General features: G+C 41.0%; 1 protein-coding gene across 1 annotated transcript; it reads left to right on the forward strand.

Annotated features, from left to right (window-relative positions):
• Nucleotides 1–801: 801 nt before the first annotated feature.
• LOC124775427 lies at nt 802–1,311 on the forward strand. The gene has a single exon (XM_047250260.1). It carries the CDS (start codon nt 802–804, stop codon nt 1,309–1,311), a length of 510 nt encoding a protein of 169 aa, XP_047106216.1.
• Nucleotides 1,312–16,790: the final 15,479 nt, after the last annotated feature.

The raw sequence follows: 16,790 nt of genomic DNA on the forward strand, positions 1-16,790 counted from the left end.
TTGTAGTTGGGTCAGAAAATACCCCAGGTATACAATATGTGATTTTCAGTGTTATAAGTTTTGTTACGAAAATAAATCTTGGTAACAATGCACCTTATACGCCGACATTCCTTTGTACATTGTTGTAAACAATGAATATAAAATGCGTTGACGTGCATTATTATAACAAATTCTCAGTTTGGAAATGAGTTTTGTGTTTAAGGAAGACGTATTGTTATAGTTTATTCGTCATGGATGGTGATATACGTTTTGCAAGGGGCTACAGTCTCGAACAGGCTTTGGCAGATTTACAGAAGAGTGATAGCGACAATGAATCATTTTTTGGAAACGAGGATGACACTAGTGCTGATGGAGATGTGATAGAGGAAGATGAAGTGGATATGAGTGACTGTAAAGAAGATAATAATGATATTCAGGTGACGAGTGCATCTACTTTTGTGTCTATAAGTGGATAGATAACATATAGCACAGTCCCACGTGATGTGCGCAAGCAGGTTTCAAAGAATGTAATATGTGAAACTGCGCATATTCCACATCACCTTGGACCACAATGACAGACAAGGGCAGATTGTTTCAGACTTTTTATTGCGAATGACATGCAGAGTGTAATAGTAGTGCATACCACTAACCATGCAAAAGAAAACTCTATACTCAACTCTTGAATGCTGGATTGAACTTGATTCTACATAGCTGCAAGCATTCTTTGGTCTACTAATAATAGCTGGCTTGCATAAGGCATGTGAGAAGCTTCTTAGTAAGCTTTGGTCAGAAGAGTATGGCTTACCTGTTTTTCGAACCAAAATGGGCTTTTCAAGATATCGTGATATTTTGATATGCCTCCGGTTCGATGATAAGCTTACAAGGGAAGAAAGAAAAACTGCTTCTGGATCAAAAGCTGAACCTGTAAGGGCTGAGTTTGAAATGTTCGTCGATGCATGCATTTCGTCTTATGTTCCTGGATCTTATGATACAGTTGATGAGCATATGTGTGCCTTCAGGGAACGGTGTCGATTCAAGGTGTACATTCCTTCGAAGCCTGGAAAGTATGGGATAAAAGTGTGGGCTGCTGTAGATTGTGAGACCAATTATGTCATAAATGCACAAGTGTACACGGGAAAATCTACTGAAGGAAGGGAAATAAATCAAGGGAAACGAGTGTTACAAGATTTAGTTGATCACCTGAAGGGAAGTAGTAGGAACATTACCTCTGATAACTTTTTTACAAGTTTTGATTTCGGACAAGAACTTCTTGCTAATGAATTGACACTTGTGGGAACTCTTCGGGCCAACAGAAAAGAGATACCAAAATAAATGTTGCCATCAAAACGAAAGCGTCCATTATCGACCGCTTTTGGGAGTGCACAGAATACTGTTTTAGCTTCGTATGTTCCTACATAAAATAAATAAGTCAATTTGTTGTCTACTCTACACCAAACATTTGATGTAAGTGAGCTTGAGTACAAAAAAGCTGAAATAATAATGTTCTACAACTCAACAAAGTCAGGAGTTGATACAGCTGATAAGATGGATAGACATTATTCAGTGGAATGTGGAACAAGAAAGTGGCCACTTGATGTATTTTGTGATATACTAGATTAAACTTGTGTCAATGCTTACGTTCTGTATTGTAAATTTTTACATGACACAAGAAGTAAAAATGCAAGAAGAGAATCTCTCTCAGAACTAGGAAAAGAACTATTCAAACCTCACATTGAACGACGAATCCTGTCTCCCCAGTGCAGAACACAACACATTCTTTCAGCAATAGTAACTTCAGGATTCAAGGATCCTCTAAAGGAAAAACAACACGATAACCAGGAAGCCGATGTTCCAAATCTGAAAAGAAAACGGTTTGATTCCTGCCTGAGGGCAAAGGACAAGAAAGTGAATCAACAATGTTATGGGTCGATAAAATTCACCTGGGTTTGAGACCGCATTGTCAACTACAAGATTCTGACGTTTCGGCGACTGTTGCAAGACGCCTTCCTCAGGGAGTATTGCTGCATTTAACTTCGCTGAAAAAAACCTGTACTCGCTTGAATAACACGGTAGGTATGGAAGTTTCGAACGTTAATCATATGGTGAAATACTATCCTCTTTGCATACTGCCATTTGTCAAACTCTTGTTTTGATATCTGAAACCGTTTACGAGATATGAGGAATTTTGCGAATATTTCATTCTTAATTTTACGCTGGCATGCGAGCTCAGGATGCAGTGCTTTACATACGATTCATTTTCTCAAGATTGGTGGTAGATAGCAATATCCTTCAAAATTTGAAGAAAAATTCATTATGTTAGCTACATTTTATACGCAGCAACATATAAACTAATATGCACCAAATGCAAATTCATAGCGACCTCTATTTTTCACTGCAAACTTTCTCAAAATTCTTGCAGTAGTTTACTTAATCCTAAAATATCACAGTAATTATGACCATTAAAGAAATGTTACACAATTCAACATGAAGTAGACGAATGAAGCTATAAGATGAGCAAGAATGAATTTTTCTTACCAAATAATTTCTTTACAATCGTTTGAAAAATATCGGAAGTCGGTTGGCAGGCACCTGACGTTCTGTTTAGTCTGGAGGGTTAACTGGCGTTGTCTCAAAGGGGTTCGTGCACTGTAGGCTGTGACGTCAGTCGCCAAATAGGACTCGTGATTGGCCAGCGCGGGTAGAGTGGAGGGGGCCCAACTAGACCTCACAAGTAAAATAGCACCAGACCTATCACGGGAAACATGCACATCTCCCTGCAGGACAGCCGGCCCTCACTGCAGCCGCCGCATGAGCCAGAGGCAAGACTGCAGCGAATCTTACTCCATGTGAGATGGGCTTAAGGTCAGCAGTGACAGATCGTACAGCTACTACAGCACAGATAAGAGGGCTTGTGAGCCCAGACGTGTCAACACAAACACGAACTGTTTACTAGCAGTGGGACTTTGGGCAGGCACACATTTAGCATCATCGTGCAGGGCTTCACTCGTGCCATGTAATGAAATTCCCAGTGCCTAGGGCCTCCCGTTGGGTAGACCGGTCGCCTGGTGCAATTCTTTCAAGTTGATGCCACTTCAGCGACTTGCATGGCAATGGGGATGAAATGATGACGATAAGGACAACACAACACCAGTCCCTGAGCGGAGAAAATCTCTGACACAGCCGGGAATCGAAACAGGGCCGTTAGGTATGACATTCCGTCGCGCTGACCATTCAGCTACCAGGGGCGGACTACTCGTGCCACCAGAGGATGACATGGAAGATGGAATGGAGCGCTCTGGTACTCAGTGATAAAAGCAGGTTCTTGGTGCACTCAAGTGCTGGTCGTTTGCGCATACGACGCACACCTGGTGAGCGCTGTCTCGTATAGTGGATTCGTCCAAGACACTTTGGCCTTACGGTCTGGGGTGCAGTAAGCTACAACTCTCGTTCGCCTTTGGTGTTTCTAGAGGGTACGCTAACCAGCGCTCAGTACGTGCAGGATGTTGTTAGATCCGTTCTTTTGCCATTCTTGCAACAGCAAAGTGATGTATTGTTCCTACAGGATAATTCTCGCCTACACACTGCCCGTAAACTGAACGTGCTCTGCAAGATGTGCAGCATCTTTCCTGGCCAACACGATCTCCGGATTTCTCTCCAATTGAGCACGTGTGGTATTTGACTGGACGAGAATTGATTCGTGTGACTTGTCACCCAACAGCTCTTACAGAACTATGTGAATAGATCGAGCAGGCATGGAATACCACATCCCAGGACAGTATTCGCCTTCTGTACGATCGACTGGATGGCAGAGTCAGCGCCTGCATTGCTGCCCACGGAGGCTACATCACGTACTAATACGGGTGTTTCAGCATGGTTCATTACATCGAGCCTCAGAACCGCTTGTGCTATTGATCTGTAAATGTAATCATTTCATGTACACCCTATGCACTGTTGCAACAATGAATCTTGAGTGAATTGGAAATCTCTAAAAGTATGTACCAATTTTTTGTTCCAAAGGCATATGTCGATGTGTGAGAAACAGATTCCTGTAATGGAGTTCCGAATTAGAATTCCTTCACACATATAGCACCCTCTCTTTCATCATGACAATGCCAGACCACACACGAACACTGTGACATCAGCAACAATTAGACGCGTTGGGTTGTTTGTCATTGACCATCCTCCATCAGTCCCGTCTTGTCCCTTTCCGATTATTATCTATTTCCAAAACTTAACGAACACATTCGACAACTTCACGTTGATAGTAATGAAGTGGAGGTGAGGTTGTGTTTCTGTCAAATAAGACGAGCATTGTACAGTGATGGTACCAACTAACTTGTCTGTCGTTGGGAGTAATGTGTTCGTCTTCAGGATGACTACGTTGAGAAATAAATTCGTAAATATTAAGAAATAAATGTAGAATGTTAATAGCATTTGTTTTATCAAAAAAAGATTTAGGAGTTCTCACATTAATAAATGAAGGCATTACTTTTAAACGTGCCCTAGTATATTCCCCTAACTTGCGTAATATTCTTCAAATCAACAAATATCTTATGCCACACATTTTCTAAAGTAGCCATTGTTCTTCCTCAGGGTAAAAGCTATCCGCATACGAAATTTAGTCGAAATCAGTTCAGCAATTCAGGCCTGAAAACGAAACAGAATTACTTTCGCATATATACATTTTAAATTACGATTTTCTTTTTCTGTGAACCGATTTTCATGAAATAAAGCCTATATGTATCCCAAGTTACACTCAAATTACTTGTGAAAACCGCATGAAAATCATTCCATTAGTTTTGCAGTCTGCCATGTTCAAAAAGATAGGCACGACGGTTTTACAAATTTGTTGTCAGTATGGATTAATGCATTCCCACGTTACCCTCTACGATCTCCTCTTTCTCATCATTTTGAATACTATATCAGTATACAGACTCTTCAAACCATTGTGAAGTGCACGGCAGCGTCTACTTACCATGATAGCACATGTTAGAATTTCTTCCGTTTGCAGTCGCCTAAAAAGCACAGGGAGAATAACTGCTTAAATGCCTATGTGCGCGCTGTAATTAGTCTAATCTTGTCTCTCAGATCCCTTCGGGAGCGATAAGTTGGGGAAAGAAGAATATCTCTAAACGCTGGTTCTCGAAACATTTTAACTAGCTTTGACGGGATAATTGCAGTCTACCTTCAAGTGTCTGCCAATCCAGGGTTTTCAACATTTCCGTGAGCTCTTCTGTGAGCCAAACAAACCTGTGACCATTTGCACCGCCCTCCTTTGTATACGGTCAACGTCCGCCGTTAGTCGTATTTGGTACGAGTCGAACACACTTAAGCAATATTCAAAGATGGATTGTACAAGTGACTTTAAGCAATCTCCCTTGCAGACTGACGTGAATGCGTTTTTCCAGTTTCCTGCCAATAGACCGAAATATGCCGCCTATCTTGCCTACGATGGAGCCTATGCGAGCATTCCATTTCACCTATTCACACCCAGGTGTATATACGAGTGGACTGGTTACAATTATGACTCACTTGTGTTGTAGTCTTAGAATATTTCTTTTCTGTGTTCTGTGAAGTGCACAAGGATGTTTTCTTTTCTGGTGTTTCTTTTCTATGTTGTTTATTACTGTTTTTACTTTGTCATTACTAGTTTTAAATGTTAGACTCCACACTAAACATAAGATTTGTTGTATCTCACGAATCACAGCGGATGCACTAATAAAATACACTGGTGTTCAGAAAAAGCAGAACACCGTGAACGACTGGAGGTAGAACGTTCATATTCACATGACATGTACATTAGTATGTTCTGCAGAAGTGATTAGCATTTCAGTCACCTCGGTTCAGCATGCGTCCTGCTGCCTAGTAGGCACAGGGTCTGCCATGGGCGCTGGTAATTCGTTCCATGTCTGATGGCATCGACGCGTATCAGGCGTAGTTGTCCATGCTGCATTCACCTGGTTCCAATGTTCATATGAGGTTATCGGCACTGGGTCACAGCGCTGCACCGTCATTTCACCATATCCCACACATTTTCGACTGGCGGCAAGTCTGGCGATCTGGTGGCCCAGGGCAAAAGGTTGACATCCTGTGACACCAAGAGGGCACGTGTTCGTGCAGCAACATTCGGTCGTGCATTGTCTTGCTGATAAATGGCGTCTGGGATGTTGTTCAGAAACAGTGTGGCTACGAGTCGCAGGATGTCATTCACTTAGGTCGTACTGGTCGCAATGCCTTGGACACCCACCAGCTGTGATTTTTTGTTGTATCCAATACCATCCCGCACCATAAGGCCTTGAGTTGGCACTGTACATCTCGTGCGAATGCAGTCACTGTGATGCCGCTGTCTCCGTCTGCAGTGAACCAAAATACGGCCGTCATTTTCAGACAAATAGGACCCGGACTCGTCAGAAAACACACTACCTGATTCCATTCCTGTCCCCACTGACGTCGTTCCATACTCTATTGCCGCCTAGCACGTTAGTGAACATTCGTCAAAGGTAGGTGGAGAAGTGGACGACGTACATGTAACCCAAGCCGTAGTAAATGGCGACGGACTGTCACCTCTGATAGTGTACGATGCGTTACACTGTTCCACAGTTGTGCCAGAGCCGAGGACGACGCAGACCTGTCTTGCAATGCCATTCGGATGAGATGTCGATCTTTTCCGGGGGTGGGGGGTCTGCATGGTGCGACCTGACCCATGTGGCCGTGTTCTGCGACTTTCCATGAACCATTCTGCACGCACCGTTTGCACTAACGAAACGCTTCGTCCCACACGAGCAGCAATTTCCCGGATGGGTGCCTCGCATTCTGTCATGAGAATAATGCGTCCCCTTTTAAACTGACTGATTTGATGGTACGATTCGCGCATGTATTTGCGAGGCACCCTCAACCGGTAGGTGGTACTGCGCTGCGCTATCGATGTTGTTCTTGAACCCGCAGGCCAGCATGGTTCAAATGCTAAAATGTACATATCCTGTGAATATGTCGTTCAAGGTGCTTTTTTTTTACATGAGTGTACGAAGAAACCCTTGTTAGATTTAAGAGACGCTCTTACGGCCTGAAGCTTGCCAGGACCATTGAAACCACAAATGAAATAAAATAGGTTTGCATCTTGTGACATGAGATTAACGGGACACAGAAGCACCGGCTTCGGGGAATTCCACTGACATCGCTCGAGGAGTCCAATTTTTCAAATAAGTACGCTGATACGCTCGCGTTCTCAGTGCAGCCGATCTCAGCATCCGAACCTACAGACTTCGAACGACAATCGGTGAAGTTCAGAGTAATTTGTTTTCTTCGGTCGAATCGGGAGATGTTTCTACATGCAAAACATGGGTTCTGAGAATTTTTTATGTTTAGTACAAGAAAGGAGGAGTTAGTGGCGTCGCAGCGGCGATATGTCTCGAAATCTATGGTTGGATTCGGTCAAAGAAAGATCTGAACGTAATAGAAGCAACGACTTGCAGTTGCTACAAGGGATCCTGGGTAAGACGAGAAGAGACAGGATAAGGAATGAAACAATGCGAAACAGCCTGTAGATCAAGCCCCTAAAGGAAACTACGGAGAGTAATGGGCTTAAATAGTACTGTCACATTAAAAGAATGGGACCAGAAAGACTGCCAAGAAGAGTCCTAGAGTGGACACAATTTGGACGAAGGACAATTTGACAGACCACGAAAAGAATGGAGAGACCAGGTGATGGATGATGTGAACCGAAGAGAGCTGCAATAGGAGGATATACTAAATGATAAACTGTGGGAGGAAGAGAAACTTGGAAGAGGCTCTGAAAACGACCTGTATAAGCAGAAACGTTTCAGAAAGACGAATAAGAAGTTGAACATTACCTTATATTACATTATGCATCGTCTATGGCTCTTTAGCCACATCTACCTCATGTTTATATCTATTCCAGCATGTCATCTGCGACACAGGCAAATACTGTATCGGAAATTTTACGCCTCGATTATAATCTCAAAAAATTGTGTGTTCAAATGAGAAAAGTGGCGTATGTCAATTTTGATGCTCAAAGTTTGCATAGTGGATACTTTGTGGGTTGAGGTAAGTGGGAAATAGTCGTGTATGTATTATTACTCCTGCCTACTGGTATGTTTGTGCCAATACAGTGATGATTCTATTGTATGAGGTGGTTTGCAAATGAAGTATATGTGTCTCTCTTCAGTGCTTTAGGTATTCAGAGTATCTTATTCTAAAATTTAAGTCTATCTTTCACACACATGTCGGATGAAGGTTAACTGATGTACCTCTGTATTGCTGAATGTATCCGAAGTTGTGCAGAGTGTTTGTAATCTTACTTTTCAATGTCACCACGGATCACCTCGAGTAAGCAGTACAACATTCCTTTCTTCATCCCAAATATTCATAAAATTTGTCCGATTATTCCAGTAAGTGAGTAAAGAGTATGAAGTACTCGCTGCATTCTTTTCGAGACAGACGTGGGTTAGAATCTGTCGATCCTCCAAAAACTGGCGAACGAGCCTAGGATGTCGGCAGATGTAATCGGTCGACTTTTGACGTTGGTGTCTAGTGGCGGTTGTCGGTGCCACTGTGAACATAGTCTAATAAGACGTCCAGAATAAGTATACCTTCACCCTTCAAGACGAAGATTTTTTTTTACTACATGTTAATAAAATTAACGGAGAGATGGAACTCATGAAACTGTCCAGATTGCAGCGAAATGCGATGAAAACGCTCACGTAGTGAGCTCTTCGAAGCGTCAGTATTTCTTAGCGTCGGCGAACGACACTTGCACAGGGTGGCGATCAGGATGCTGACCCACGGTCGCCGTGGCCACAAATAACTTCGCAGCCGTCGTGAGCGTGTGACGTCGCAGCTATATGGCACGCATTCGTGTTTGCGTGCGGAGCATCGGAATGTGACTAGGGGCGTTTTATTTATTGGAGGCTCTCGTGTATTTTTGCGCGGGGAGAAACAGTGCGGTGGGTCCCGTTAACGACGGCTACTTCAAAGGGCCGCCACATGCCGATAAGGCGCCATCTGCCATTCTGCCGCCGTAAACCGCCGCTTGTAAAGCCAGTCCCCGCGGCACTCTCGCTTCCGCCCCCCCCCCCCCCCCCCCCCCCCCAAGGCCACAGCTGGCGCAGAGGCTAAATAATCAACGAGGCTTCGGACATACAGCCGGTTATACTTGATTGAGAATTCGGATACGCACCTATCTCTCATCTTCTTAGGCTAACAAGGGAGGCCGCCAATTGTGAAATTCAGATTCGATTCATACTGCGCATAATAAAAGCTCATGGCCAGAGGTGTAATGTGGCAAAGCGCCAAGATGCACTTCTCAGCCGTTGTCGAGAAAATCGACAGTTAAAAGAAACCGTTGCGGTGAAATACTCTCTACGATTAATAATTTTCTACAGCGTCATAGCGCAGCGGTAAGCGCTGGGGTTCCTAATCCGAAGGTCGCCGGATCGAATCTCGCGCTATGCAATATTTTTTTATTATTAGTTTTTTGCAATTCAAATATATATATATATATATATATATATATATATATATATATATATATATAAACTATTAAACTCCGCCTAAGCCGGTCCCAAGCCCGGTTGTAAAAGGAGGAGGGGGAGGAGTAACACCTCGTAAAAAAACCTTGGTTCACCTGGCCCGGGTGATAGTACCTTGTGAGGGTCCCTTGCCAGGGATACGGCGAAGACCTCAACGGTAGTGAAGACGGAGATGAAGATCATCGGTACGGCGGAACTGGCGGAAGAGGCAAGCATTATCAACAAGATAAAGCATATTGAAAAGCCCAGACACGTCTGTGTGGCAACCACCGGTACTCTGGCCAGCGTCTGTTCACCATGTGAGGTGCGGCTGAACACCAAGCTCCAGGAACTAACAATCCCTGGTTCTAACTACCCAGCATTAGCTGGAACTTAATTACAAGCAGTATGATTCGTACAAGTAAAATTAATATTACCCCAGGTGGCCAATCCACTCGCCCTGTGGCGACAACCAAGCTATCGGATTCTGGGGAGCTTGGGCTCGTACGACAGAGAAAGTCGGAGTTCTCTAGTAAACGTCCACGAAAGTCCCATACATTTATTGGCACTTTTAACATTCAGACACTAATTCAGACAGGCAAACTTCATAATCTTACAACAGAACTCAACAAACAGAAAATTCAAATCCTTGCTCTCCAAGAGACCAGATTCACTGATTCAGAAACAATAGACTACAACAATTACCGTATCTTTAAAAGTAAAACAGACAAGAAAATTGGCAAAGGAGCTGCAATATTTGGCATGGCTTTTATTGTAAATAAGGACACCCTTGACTCTGTTATAGACATGAATCAAATCAGTAACAGACTAATGACCATGCGAATCAAGCACACCAACAAAATATATACATTTATTAATGTTCATGCACCTACCAACATTGCCAACAAAAAAGAACCGGAGAAGACAGAAAAATTTTGGGAAAAACTCGAAACTGAAATGTCCAAAATTCCAGAGGAGGATGTAAAAATTCTTCTAGGGGATTTCAACGCGCAAATTGGCAAAGAGAGGAAATATAAAAAAACAGTCGGTAATTACCCTGCACACAAATTCACAAACAAGAACGGCATGAGACTCATCGAGTTATGTCAGCAAAACAACCTAAAAATCGTGACAACATCACTTCGAAAAGACCCCAAGAAACAAAAAACATGGAGATCACCAAACCTTCAGCTTGGTGAATTTCAAATAGACCATGTTGCGATCTCCTATGACTTCCAGAAAGAAATACACGACGTTCAAGTCCGCAGAGGGGCAAATATAGATTCTGACCACTACCTTACCAGAGTTAAAATTAAATTCACTCCAAAAAGGAAACGCCAAAGGAAATCACCACTAATTCCCAAATTTGACTTGAAAAATATCAAGGAATCAGAAATTACAGAAGCATGGGATAAACAACCAACAAACAACTGGAAAGATTTCCGAACGAAAATTATACAGAAAGCAAGAGATTTGATTCCGTTAAAGAAAATATCCAAGCATCCATGGTGGAATTCGAATTGTGATAACGCATTAGAAGAGAGACAACAAGCCTTTTTAAATTACAATTGTGACAAATCAGAAACCACACAACAAACATTTTTCAAAGTGAGAAAACAAACAGCTAAAATACTTAGACAAACTAAAAGAAAATACCTTAATGAACAGCTAAACACAATTGAAGAAAACTTTAAGAACCACAACACTCAAGATTTTTATAAAATATTCGCAAATCAAATCAAAGGATACACTCCACAAAATCTCTGCTTCCGGAAACAGAATGGAAAATTGGCACTAACTAACAAAGAAAATTGCCAAGAACTAGCTAAATATTTCTCACAACTCCTAAATTGCCCACAACCAAGTACAAGATTCCCCAGATTACAACCAGAACACACGAATGAGACTTCACTACCACCATCTCAAGAAGAAATTTATAGTCACATTAGAAAACTCAAAAATAATAAATCATCGGGAGAAGATGGAATTGTAGCTGAACTACTGAAAAACCTTGGTCCAAATTCGTTAAAAGAGATCACTAGCATCATCCAAGAAATTTGGCAGACAGAAAATATCCCAGAGGAGTGGAAGTGTGCACTAATTCACCCATTGCACAAAAAGGGAGAGAGATCAGACGTAAACAACTACAGAGGCATTTCACTTTTACCAGTTACCTACAAAATTCTATCTGCATGTCTCCTAAAGAGGGCACAAGAACAACTAGAACATACAATTTCAGACTACCAAGCAGGCTTTCGTCCTAATAGATCATGCCCGGAACAGATATTCAACCTTAAAACTATTTTAAAGATTAAAGCAATCAGGTCAAAACCAATAATCTGCACATTCGTTGATTTCAAAAAGGCATACGATTCCATAGACAGACAGTCTCTATGTCACATTCTCGAAGAACGAGGCCTAGACACTAAAACCCGAAAACTAATTGAACAAACACTAACAGAAACCAAATCAAAAATTAAATTCAGAGGGGAAATTTCGGAACCATTCTCAATTAAAACAGGAGTAAGACAAGGAGATGGGATCTCACCACTATTATTCAATATAGTTTTGGACAAAGTTATGAAAGAGTGGGAAGTAACACTAAGGAAACAAAGCTTTTGGAAGCCAATTGAACTAGGAAGAGGTAAAGGAAAATTGAACATCCCTTATTTAGCGTTTGCAGATGACTTGGCAATTATAACTGACAGTGAAGAAACAGCAGTAAAACAAATTGAGACACTTAAAGAATGTGCTGAGAAGGTTGGCCTGCAAATCTCCTTTGAGAAGACAGAATTCATCTGCTCAAAATTAGATATTTCGAAACTAAAAACAAAGTATGGTGAAATAACTAGAGTCAAGCACTTTAAGTTTCTCGGTGAAGTTATTGAACCAACAGGACTTGAGAAAATAGCACAAAAAAAACCGATTACAGAAAATCAAGAAAGCATTCGGACTTATTCAAAATATATATAACAAGAAATGTCTATCAAAAGGCACTAAAATCAGACACTACAACACAGTCATCAAACCAACAGTCACATATGCAAGTGAAACACTCTCCCTGAATAGAAAATTAGATTTACACGAAATTAAGAAAGTAGAGAGAAAAATTATTAGAAAAATCCTAGGACCACGATACACACAAGATGGATACAGGCTGCAGACTACCGAGACAACCGAAAAAATATCAAACATCGAGGCAGATATCAGGAAGAGGCGGATGAAGTTTTATGGACATATAGACAGATTACCTGGAAACAGGTTAACTAAACGTCTATTGGACTATATGACATCACTTAAGGCAACAATACCCTGGGTAACTGAAGTTAAGAAGGATTTGAAAAAGGCAAAAATTGACATAACAAACACATCAGACCGGGATACATTCAGAAGAAAAATCGACAAGTGGAAGTTTACTCCAGAGACGGAATCTAAACCTTTCCGACCAAAGTGGACCGAAGAAAGGAAGAAGGCCTTGGGGGAGGCAATGAAGAAATACTGGGAAAATAAGAAGAACATTAAGAAATGTTAATCACCTGCTTATCGTTCTCCCATGGGGACATTCGCTAATAATAATAATAATAATATAAACTATTAATGAATTGCTTATGCATGTTGGTGAAGGCGGATCGCTCTCCAATTGTACCGCCTCCATTTTTCCGTTTGTTTAACAGGGTGTACCAAAGCTGTCCCGTCCGCACTGATTTTCGACGATGTTATAAGTTGCGCTAGGGACCGCGTCTACCTTCTTTCGAAGTTAGCAGGCAACTACGCTGTTATGGGGCGGCTCGTTTCGGCCCATTCAACATCTGTCCTTCAAGTGCAACGAGCGAGTAACGGAGTTTATATTTCATACCTGCCACAGCAAGTTTGTGTTCGTGGGGTCTCTATTCTAATTCGAACGTTTGACTTACGCTATACGTATTCGTTTTTACGTCTTCCGTTAACTATACGTGGTTAACATTATGAAGACAATCAATAACATTTGTGAAATACAACTTTGTTTGCGGAAAACATAATGATGTTCGAAGTCGCCAGATTGCCGGGAATTATATATATATATATATATATATATATATATATATATATATATATATATATATATATATATATATATATATGAATTACAAAAAACAAATACTAAAAAAAAAAGTTGCATGGAGCGAGATTCGATCCGGCGACCTTCGGATTACGAACCCGAGCGCTTACCGCTGCACCACCACGCTGTAGAGAATTATAATCGTAGAGAGTATTTCACCGCAACGGTTTCTTTTAACTGTCGATTTTCTCGACAACGGCTGAGAAGTGCATCTTGGTGCTTTGCCACATTACACCTCTGGCCATGAGCTTTTATTATGCGCAGTATGAATCGAATCTGAATTTCACAATTGGCGGCCTCCCCTTGTAAGACTAAAACTGTTGTACTGGTGTCGAAGTCAGCAAATCTAAACCATCAGCCCCACTCCCCCACTTCACCGTATACAAGCTCTTTTCTCATCTTGATACAACGCTTCTGTACCAAACTCCCAGATTCTTACCTCTGTCCTGACGTGTAATAAACTCATCAAATCAGATTTCCTCTCTCTCCACACTCTCACCTTGTCTTCATCCTCCTACACATCATCTACGTAAGACGAGTGCATTAATTATGTAAGAGGGTTTCTTTAAAATTTGGAGTCCTTCCCCCCCCCCCCCCACCTTTGGAGAGAATTCGTGAGGAACGGTGGGACTCCCTCCCACTCACCCACTACTCACCCCCGCCCCCCCAACCTCTCACATGAGGTTTACCAAGTAGTCGGGTAAAAATACCCAAAAATGATTTTTTATTTGTTTTAAACCTTGATTAAAATACTTAAATAAAACCATGTTTTATTTAGGAAGTGTATTAAACAATCTTTTTAACACCGGTGAATGTAAGCCTTAATGAGCCGTTCCACATCATTACCGATCATTCTGATCCATGGAACATTTTGCTATGTAGTATTCGGACGAACAGACAGATAGGCCGGACAAAAATGATCCACGAAAATAGTATTAACCGTTTTGACTGCCGAGGGAGGTGACGCAGTGGTTAGCATACTGGACTCGCATCCGTGGGACGACGCTCCAGAGGGGTATTTGATACAAAAAGCTGGCCAAAATTATTTTATTATATTTTCTGCACAGTGAGACCATATACAACATATTTTTAGGATAATAATGAATTTCATATTTGATAGAATGAAATGAAACAAAATTATGATATGTTCATTACATTGTTTAATTCATAATTACAAGACTATTAGTTATTCAGATGATGCGTCCCAGCCTTATTTATTTTAGCAATCTGTTTCATTTGAGACATCTTCATTTTCAGCTTGAGGGACCTGCCTAACCCCTTCTTCACTTGGGAGAAGTGAATGTAATGTCTCTGCTAAAAAAGGTTTGCTGATTTTCCTTGGCATCTCTCTCATACTTGTTATCAATGGATCAGATGTCGGTAGTAGCCTGTTTAGTATATCCAAATTGCATGCTTCCCGTGAGAATTTCCTGGCAAAACTTTGTCTGTACAAACGGAAGTGCTTATTGCGGGCCTCAGCTGTTTCTTCTGGTAAACTGCCTATGGGTAAAGGGGCATGTTCGATGACAGTTGGGCCATGCATCAACATCTTGTGAACGGTGGGAGAAATAGGATACCACGGATATAAATCAACATACATTCTTGCAATTTCAACAGTATAAGCACAAAATTTACCTTTGTCTATCTTACATCCACTGGAAATAGTTTCTTGATTTACCTTGAATCGATAGATGAGTTGCAGATCGACGCCTGTTATTCCTGCAGATGTTTCAAGGTCTGTAGAAAACCTTCTACTGATATTTCCATCATTGCTATTTCCATAGCCTGGCTTGGGAACATTAACTATTAATCCTAATCGATTTCTAAATTTCTCTTGTATGACTTTCTTAATCTCTCGAACGATTTTCCTTTCCTCTTTTGAACGAATTTGCCATTTCTTGACGTTTATTTTATATGACAAATGCAACAAAAATTCGAAAAATCTAATTCGGGCATGGAGTACAGACACAGCGAACCGAAGAGATTCTGTGTATACCTCTTTGATTTGTGACAAATCATTGAAGTCTTTTGAGGTAGCCTTGCAAATGTAGCATCTCAATGTCGATGCTGTGTCCGTTGCTGTATTGCAAACCTTTGCATCTGCCACGGTCATCAGCAATATATGTTTTATGGATAAACCACCATCTGTTCTTGAAATCCTTGTTTCTTGTAATGTTTTAATTTGACTATTGATATAACCTATTTCTTCATTAATAACATCACTTGTTTCATGAATAAAACTAATTCTTATTGGTCTGAAATTGCGAGATGATGATGGTGTAGGATTTTTCCAAACAGTGAGGTCGTTGTTCTTGCAACTAATAAGTTGAAGAGGCATTGAAGATGACTGAAATATGTTCGAATCAGAATCATGGCTGTTTTCAAATTTTTATTTAACTGTACTTGCTGTGGATCATCACAACTCCATTTATAAATAGTTCCAATGAATTTATGTCATCATATGGAAAGTTACTTAAAATCTCCTCCGCATACGATGTTAATCTCTCACTCGTGAGATTAAGCAAGGCTTGCAGTTGAATCTCCGCGCATGTGACAGTCACATGATAGGATTCAGTCACAAGTAGCACTGCTTTTTAGCTTCTTGAATGTCACTGTAACAGGGATTGATCTTTTTAGCACCTGTTCGTATTATTTCGTATTGTTTCCTTCTGAACAAGGCTTCCACAAAGATAGATCAGGCTCGAATAGGTGAAAGTCGTGTTCTTTCTTGTAAGTCTCTTCTTGCGAATGCGGTGTAATGCTTGCCTGTGTTTAGGTCCTCGTGTAGGCGATGAAGTAATATCTTTCACTTCTTTGGAACCCTCAACATTTCCAGATTCTCGGAGCATAATTTGACTGGCATACGTTACTTCTGTGGCTTCAAAATGTTCTCTCAAGTGCTGTGTCTTACGCCTTTTGCTGCATTCGCTTAACTTTACTAACGATTTTGTTGGTCGACATTTCGAGTTTTGTTACAAGGAATTTCAAAGGTATTTTGCAGCCAATTATGATTCTTTTTTAAGTAATTAATTTCAACTTTATGTGAAGCAAGCCATCTATTCTTTAATTGTGACTTTGTGTATGACAGTTTACGTTTAAAATTTTTCTTTTCTTCGTCAGGGAAAGTAGGGTCTGATAATATATAATTTTCCATAAAATCCATTTTGTTTACGGAATTGTTTACA

Source organism: Schistocerca piceifrons, chromosome 2 (assembly GCF_021461385.2).
Source record: "Schistocerca piceifrons isolate TAMUIC-IGC-003096 chromosome 2, iqSchPice1.1, whole genome shotgun sequence".
Taxonomy (NCBI): Eukaryota; Metazoa; Arthropoda; class Insecta; order Orthoptera; family Acrididae; genus Schistocerca; species Schistocerca piceifrons.

What these genes read in the sequence shown, in the direction of transcription:
- LOC124775427 (XM_047250260.1), top strand. Translation starts at nt 802, where the DNA reads ATGGGCTTTTCAAGATATCGTGATATTTTGATATGCCTCCGGTTCGAT.